Source organism: Poecilia formosa, unplaced genomic scaffold (assembly GCF_000485575.1).
Source record: "Poecilia formosa unplaced genomic scaffold, Poecilia_formosa-5.1.2 Scaffold0, whole genome shotgun sequence".
In the NCBI taxonomy this organism is placed as follows: domain Eukaryota; kingdom Metazoa; phylum Chordata; class Actinopteri; order Cyprinodontiformes; family Poeciliidae; genus Poecilia; species Poecilia formosa.
This window is the reverse complement of record NW_006799939.1, coordinates 3,467,327-3,475,729: the sequence shown is the minus strand read 5'-3', so window position 1 is coordinate 3,475,729 and position 8,403 is coordinate 3,467,327. Positions and strand designations below refer to the sequence as shown.

General features: G+C 38.6%; 1 protein-coding gene across 1 annotated transcript; it reads left to right on the top strand.

Moving 5' to 3' along the window:
- Positions 1-956: 956 nt before the first annotated feature.
- On the top strand, positions 957-5,581 carry tmem147 (transmembrane protein 147). Its single transcript, XM_007553246.2, has 8 exons — positions 957-1,061; positions 1,630-1,732; positions 2,180-2,249; positions 3,269-3,334; positions 3,504-3,640; positions 3,727-3,811; positions 4,001-4,122; positions 5,087-5,581. Exons 2-8 carry the CDS (start codon positions 1,656-1,658, stop codon positions 5,205-5,207), a joined length of 678 nt encoding a protein of 225 aa, XP_007553308.1. The 5' UTR covers positions 957-1,061; positions 1,630-1,655; the 3' UTR covers positions 5,208-5,581.
- Positions 5,582-8,403: the final 2,822 nt, after the last annotated feature.

Here is an 8,403-nt window from a genome sequence, read left to right as displayed (position 1 = left end):
AGTACCACAACACTGTGATAGAACAACGGCTCTCAGCGACACTCCAGTCCAATCGAATAAGTAAAGAGAGGAGTAGATGCATCGTACTGTTCCTGAATGTCACATCACTATATTGCAGACTTTTGGACGGACACAGGGCCGTCCCATATATGCGACAAGTCAGTCAACATCTCCGCACAATAATTCAGCGCAGTGAGTGACAACTTCAGAATGCTTATGTGTGTCTATACAGCTAGCTTTGCTAACATCACGTCAACGGATCTTACCTTCTTTGAGCTACTTTTCTAAGTGACGAAAAAGTTAGATGTTGTCTCCACCGTCTGTGAAAACGAAGCAACACATAGTTGCTTGGATTTTAATTGGCGTTTTGCATCCACTGAAGACAAAGATGTTAACAAATAAACTGGACAGTATGCTGCACGTTTAGTGATATTTTCACAGTTGCGGTCTCGACCGGTCTTGAAATAAAATGCCAAGTCCTCAGCCCCCGAGACCGAGACAAGACCGAGACCAAATGCGGTCGAGTCCGAGACGAGACCGAGACCATCAAAAAATGGTCTTAAGACCGGTCTCGAGACCAAGACCAATTTCGAGTACCACAACACTGATAAAAACATAAATGAATAGCAATAAGTATGACATTCCTGTTGAGGTGATTCAGTCACAGAGATACAAAAATGAGATTAAGTGTTGGTGAAAATAAATGAAAATAAATTTGACCAGTCCACCAACTTTTTTTAAATTCTAATAAAATTGATGCACATTTAACCGTCTTTGAACATTACTTTTGTAAGTTAATAACAAGGTTGAAAATGTGTTTACTCTATATTAACATTTTTTGATAGTGTGTGGTGTAATGTAGTGCCATTTATAAGTCTTAGTTAAGTGCAAAAGTTGACAATAGTGAAAAATATCAAATCTCGGAAGAAATAAAAGCTTCATGCGGAACCTTTCGTTCGGTCGACAGTTTATTGTCGGAGGTAGTTTGGGGTGACTTCAACTGACTTCCGCTTGTCATTCAGCTGCTCGACGTTGTGCATTTACTCACCTATTTCATCTCAGTAAGTTAAAATATTAAATATTTTATAGTTTTTGTGTGTAGGTGGCATACCCACCTGTTTAGTGAATGAAAGAAACTTTGTGCTTATCTGAGAAAAAGGAATGGTAGATTGAAAGAGCTCGGTGTTCCCAAAGATGAGGGGACGCCTAGCTTAGCTAGCGGAAAGCTACATTTTCTTTTACTTTACTTTGGAGACATTTAAACTCATTTTCTGTGTCATTTCTTTCCCCAGCTTTGAAAGCCATTTCAGTTGTTTTCACGTCAAGTGTAAAAACTGTGGTCTTCGTATTGCAGCCTGTTTTAAATCAACGGTCAGAAGTAACTGACTGGTCATTAAAATGGGTGTAAATTTATCCATTAATTATAAAAACCTGTCTTTCACTCTGCTCATTATATAAACCAGTTTCTCGACCAGACGCAGTGCTTCAGCTATCTTATCATTTGCGAATATAATAAGGTAACAGTGAGTCTTTACTGTACTTTAGAGTTTTAACTCTAAAGGTGGAATTGTGAGTGAATTGTGATGGGTGTTTGTAATTTTCTGATGTTTATTTTTTATCTCTGTACAGGAATCTGATTTTCACCGACAGACGCGATGACACTTTTTCACTTTGGAAACTGCTTTGCCCTGGCCTATTTCCCTTACTTCATCACATACAAATGCAGTGGCCTGTGAGTATCTCGTTTATTATTCTCTATGCTTTCAACTGCTTGACTAAAGTTACAAAAATAAGAATTATATTGCTTTGTGTACTCATTAGAAGACTTGTGGTTCATGCCCCCCTCAGCTGCAGCAGTAACATATGCTCCGAGACTCTTACGGTCTCTTATAAGCTTCTTAGTAATGTCAGGTTTTGGGATACAGGTCCTTTAATCCTTTTATGTGCTGTGCTCTCAAATTATCCACAGTTAACGGCATGCATGTTGTAAAGTGGTGCATCATAAAGTGAAAATGTTTTTTTTTATTTCAGTGCCTGTTCCAGTCTTACTAATTAATATTTGCATTTTAATTATGTAAAGCACTTTGAAATGCCTTGCTGCTGAAATGTGCCATACAAATAAAATTTGATTTATTGATTGATTAATTCACCTAACTCTGTTTGTGTTCCACATGTATAGCTCGGAGTACAATGCTTTCTGGAAATGCGTCCAGGCAGGAGCGACGTACCTGTTTGTCCAACTTTGCAAAGTAAAGAAGCTTTCCTTATCTGCTTTCATTTAGGGAGGGACCAATCGATTTTGATTTTTCTAACTTTTGTTTTGCCAATTGCTGATACTTGGGGTTGAAAACGCTGAAAAGAAATGTATTGAAAATCTCTTGTTCTTCTTATCGTTTGTGGTTATTAAGCTTTTGTTCAAGTAGAAGCAACATAACATTGTATGTAAAACAGAGCATCTTTAAAATTTGTCAATATTTTAACATCTTTTTAGGAATGCACAACATATCAGCACTGATATCAGTTTTGGCTGATATTTTGTATTTTTTAACATATCGATATTGGTCCGATAAAACTGGACTGATAAGTTTTCCAACCAGTATTTATTTCCATCTGGCTCCTGTTCGTTTATGTAAGTAGAGGGAAGAAGGGGAGTTGGTCATGTGGGTAGTAAAATACATACAGTATCATAAATATTGATTATCTGCCACAAACGCAATATTGATAACAGATATCAGCATTGGCCTAAGTTTTCAAATCGGTTTATCTCTACGTCTTTTATTAGTAATTAGTGTTTTTAATGCAGCTGGCATTTCTCAAACACCAGTTTCTCTGTGTTGAACAGAAAAAGTAGATCGTCAACTCTGTGATTTCTAAAAGTACAGTTTCAGCATGTTTCATGACAGACGTACTTTCACAGATCAAAATAAAAACAAAACAGAGCAGCTTTACCATACTATTCAGCATTTCTCTTATGAGCTGAAAGTCTCTTGCACCATAAAGACCTTCAGACACGACTAGAGATGTCATAGAAAATCCATCTTACATTTTAAAACATCCTCTCTTTTCTTACTCTGTAATTTTGGTTTCACACACCTCTCAAATCCTGGAAATAGTTTATTCCCCCAGTAACAGCAAGAGGTGGTAGCCATTTTGAATGTTGTGTTCACTGATTCAGATAACAGGGTCAGATTTTTAAGTTCCCGGTTGGTTTCTCGGTTCATCTTTACTTTTCATCATTACTACCATAATTTTCCTTCTGTCTTTTTAGATGCTCTTTCTCGCTACATTTTTCCCAACCTGGGAAGGAGGAGCCGGTGCTTATGACTTTGTAGGGGTGAGTAGCAAAAGCTTTTATTGTAGAACTAAAATCAGAAGAGAAACTCAAAATGATAAACACCCCCGCCTGGTAATATTGGTTTTTCCTTTAATCCCAAAACTTTAAGTGGTGCAGATCTGAAAGAGGTTTTTGTCTAGGTATAGAGCCGTGTTTGTTTGTTTCTCAGGAGTTCATGAAGTCCACGGTGGACCTGGCTGACCTGCTGGGTCTCCATCTGGTGATGTCTCGTAATGCTGGGAAAGGAGAGTATAAGATCATGGTCGCTGCCATGGGCTGGGCAACGGCAGAGCTTGTGATGTCGAGGTTAGCATCGTAACTAACCTGTGAAGAAAACGTATCTGTGAAATTTCCCCAACTGTGTAAAAACTGCATGTCTGTTGTTTGTTCAGGTTTCTTCCCCTGTGGGTCGGCGCCAGAGGAATCGAGTTTGATTGGAAGTACATCCAGATGAGCTTTGACTCAAACATTAGTTTGGTGAGTAGCTTTACTACTTGTGCCTTATTTCTTTTTATTTAAACTATTTAACTCTTGATTGCCTTTTCATATTACTCATTCCTTTGTTTTTTTTTAACGATGGAGTGATTTTTTTTTTCCCCCACACATTTTCAATGAGTTTGTTTAGATGTTATATACCTGAATAATGGTGTGTGTTTGTGTGTGTAGGTCCATTACATCGCCATGGCAGCTGTTGTGTGGATGTTCACCCGATATGACCTCCCTAAGACCTTCAGGCTGCCTGTTACTGTGCTGCTGGCTCTGTGTGTGTACAAAGCCTTTTTAATAGAGTAAGTCTCATAATGAAAGTGTCAGCATTTCAGATGGTTGGAAAGCAAATACATCGTCATTAAAACTATTAGGTTTAACATTTAGAGTAGAATATACTTAAAACTGAAAAAAAACTAAAATCAAAAAGATTAATATGTGGCTATTCTTTTCAAAGCTTGTAGATAGACATGTTACTAGAATGAAGACCTAAACGTCTCAAAAGAAACGGACATCTTGTTACAACAGCATGGATGAAGCCCCGTCTTTTAGGCATTAGGCCCACTGGAGAATTAGACAAACCTAGTTACAGTGGACCTTAACTAGGTTTGTCTAGAAATCCTATCTGTGGATTTTTCTGTGGAACATAACTCAAAATTATTAGCAGAACATTGATCGAGTCAGGGTTTCCACTGTACATATTCATGCATCTTATGGTATTATGGCAGCTGTACATGTTTTTTGAAGTGGTTTCAGGTATTGGCAGATTTCAGCTAATCATGTGGTCCCTAACTCTTGTGAATGCTAAGAGTCCACCGTCCTCAAACCTGGACTAAGTCGTGGTTTGATTACAATTTCTTTGATTTGTGAAACCGTAATTCTATTCATGTCAGCAGAAAAGTGGGGATTTCTAATTTTCTCCAAATTTAGCTAATTTCCTGCCTTGTTCTTACAAACCCACGATCATGTCTCATCTTGTCTCATGAGAGGAATGTATTGTCACATCCTTAGTTTGAAAGAATCCACATAAAATATATAACAATGCAATGACTTGAGGGTTTGTAGCTTGTCTTGGTTGTTTGTTGACCACTGTGTAGCTTTATCATTTTATGATCAAGTCTGATTGTTTATATATATATATATATATATATATATATATATATATATATATATATATATTTCTCAATTATTTCAAAGATATTTCAGCCAAACTCTTATTGTAATAAATTATTTTCTCATTAATATCCATCTCTCTCGTGCCCCCAGGTTGTTTGTCCATGTCTTCATGCTGGGCAGCTGGACGGTGTTGTTGGTGAAAGCCATCCTGACCGGTGCCGTCTCTCTCTGCTCGCTGTTCCTATTTGTCTCTCTGGTTCACAGCAACTGAAGAAAAAGCTGCAGGCCATAAAATAAACCCTTGACAGTCTGGGCTCAAACTGGAGGAAAGGTTTTCATAAGTCAGAGTCTGAGCTGTGAAGCTTTAAAGGAGCTTCACAGTTGACTGACATGATCCACCAACTGGTTCAGCTTCCAGTTCTTCCAGTTTGTTTCATTGGTTATGAGTCCATGAGGAAAAAGAGCGTTTTCTGGGTAACATTTCTACCCAACTTTTCACTGAATTAGTTGAAGCTAAGGGACGAACGTCAACATCAGGATACTTCTTCAGTGTGACTGGATTCTGTTTGTTTTTAAGATGTGAATTTTGTATTGATGTAACTACAAATAAACTAACACTTAATAAAAAAAATACATTTCTTTTAATTCTGTTCTCCAGTTTTTGCTTTGATCAGTTATGAAGTTCGATAAAAAATATGGAAGTTCCTTTAATATATAATGTTGCCAAAAATGATTATGGTTAAAAAATGACTCCAGAAATAACACATTGAAAGAACATTTGGCTAAACTCAGAGTTACAGCACTGATTAATTTGTACTATGGACCGTTACTAATAAAAACAATAATGAATAGAAAACAAATCTGCCTTCTAACTATTCATTCTGGTATTGTGTTTCAACACTTGAATAATCTGAATCTCATCTCCAGCCAGGCACCAGAAACCTTGCTGTCTGTTTGGAGTCATTGATGTTTTAATTGACAGGAGAGTCGAGCTAAGGAAACAAGAACAAAATTGAGAAGCACAGAGACAAACGCGTGTCATTAAATACTGAGATTTTCCTGAGATGTCTCAGCAGCTGTAGTTTCTGCTCACCTGTAACATCCAGAGTAATGGTGTCAGGTGAGGTCCATCTCCCCAGCGGCTGGTCTGTCTCAAACCTGAAGTGATACTGGCCCGCATCGCCCAGCTTCACAGCCCGAATCTGAACTGAGCAGCTGGAATAGCTTCCCCCAGTGTAGCTAGAATCCAGGCAGCAACTCAGTAACGTAATTTTACGTATTTTTTATTCAGCATTCCTGATTCCTGCTGGACATTCAGAAACCAACAGTTTTACTCACTCCACATGACTCCATTGTGACTCAATTTTTTTTTTAGCAATTATTCAAAATTGCTGCATTCCAGCCTGCTGAGCACTTAATATCTCATAATCTCATAATCCTATAATTACTCTGACTGGTGAAGATTTGTTGGAATGTGGATCTCAACATATAACAATTGACAGTTTTAGTTTTTAGAAGCTATTCAAATGGAGAGCGCATCAGCAGAGGAACACATTTCAACGAGTTAAAGGAGATTGACGTTTTCCAAAATCAACTTCATTTCCTCACGTTTAGATGTGAGTGACATAAAATGAATATGCCAACATGTTGCAAAAAACACTACAACAGCCCCTAGAACCCGACGGACCCACCGGTGGGTCCAGCTGCCACGTGACCTCGGCTCGCTCTGTCAACAAAGGCTCCACGTGCCTTTAAATTATTATTATTTTTTTATTATCCGCTAAAAGAGGCTTTGATCTTTCAAAAACTATTCCGCATAAAGGTTTTGCCCAAAATGTTAAGTTTAAATTTATTTATACCCCCTGACTGGATCACTCCCACAGTGTTATTTTAAAGCTGTGTGATGCTAAAACAGCACTCACACTTTTGATTTAACGCTACACCTAAGATTTTAACTCTGGAATTTTTACTGAATATATTCCCTTTTTTTTTTTTAACTCTGTTGTCTTATCTCTTTATTTTATTTCTCCGTCAACTCATGTCACATGACTTGAATGGACCAACAATTAAAGAAGAAGACCTGCTCCACCTGCTGCTTGTAACAGATTGTGGTGAAGGTTGAGGAGATTAATGACTTGATCAGAAACTGTGGCTGACAACTGCAAAAGCGCAACAAACAGGAAAACGAGCTGCAAACAGATGAAACGGCCCAGGAAAAGCTAAACTTAATGATCTTTTTACATTTTTCGTCTCATTTCATTGAAACCACAAAGAATGTTTCCACCATAACTTCCATCCACCATAACTTCCAATGGTTCAATATTTTTTTCTATCAAACTTTGAGTAGTGTGCAAGAATTATCCAAACATACTTTGACTTTACTGATCCCAAAGGAAAATTTATTGTAGTTGTAGCTCATTAATTCAGATTCTTCAGAGTCATTGTAGATGGCTGATTGCTGTTGGCAGGAAAGATTTTTGTAGAAGTCTGTATCACAGCAAATCTGAAGAAGCCTCTGACTGACAATCTGTTTTCCCCATACAGACTCATGAAGAGGATGGTCAGAGTTGTCCATAGCGTTCTTGAGGTTCCACAGTTGTCTCCAGAACAGAACCAGAACAAATCCAGCTTTCTTTATCAGATTGTTGAGCGTTTTGAGGTTCCTGGCTCTGATGCTGCTGCAAAAACAGATGATAGCAGAAGAGACAATGCTCTCAACATCAGACTTGTAGATCTGCAGCAACTTGCTGCAAATCTTGACGGATCTTGGCTTCTTGGAGAAGTGCAGTCTGCTCTGTCTCTTCGTATAGACGCTTCACTGTTGCGTCTCCAATCCAGTCTGTGATCCAGATGAACACTGAGGTATTTATATTCCTGAACCACCTCCACATCTTCTCCCATGATGGAAATAGGGTTTCTCCTGGAATAAACAACCATCTTCTTTGTATTGTTTACAGTCAAGATCAGGTGATTGTTCCCACACCAGGCCACAAAGCGCTCCACCAGATCTCTGTATTCGGCCTCTTGTCCATCTCTGATACAACTGCAGAGTCGTCTCAATATTTCTATAGATGACAGAAGTCAGACTTGTGCTGGAAGTCTGAAGTGTAGAGAGTGAAAAGAAATGGTGAGAGTACAGAGCCCTGTGGTCTTCCTGTGCTGCTGACCGCCTGGTTTGACATTCAGTCCTTCAGTCTCTTTTTCACAGACGCAGGTGATTGTTGAGGCCTCCACCTTCATCTTCTGGAGTTTCTAACAGAACAGATCAGGCTGAATTGTGTTCAATGCACCTGATAATCAAAGAACCTGATCCTCACTGTGCTGCCTGCTTCGTCCAGATGACACTGGGTTTGTTGAAGCAGATGTCTGATGACATCATCAACTCCACGACGATGAACAAACTGCAGAGGGTCCTGATATGAGCTGGTCTGCTTACTCAAATGGGCCTCCAGGAGTCTCTCCAGGAC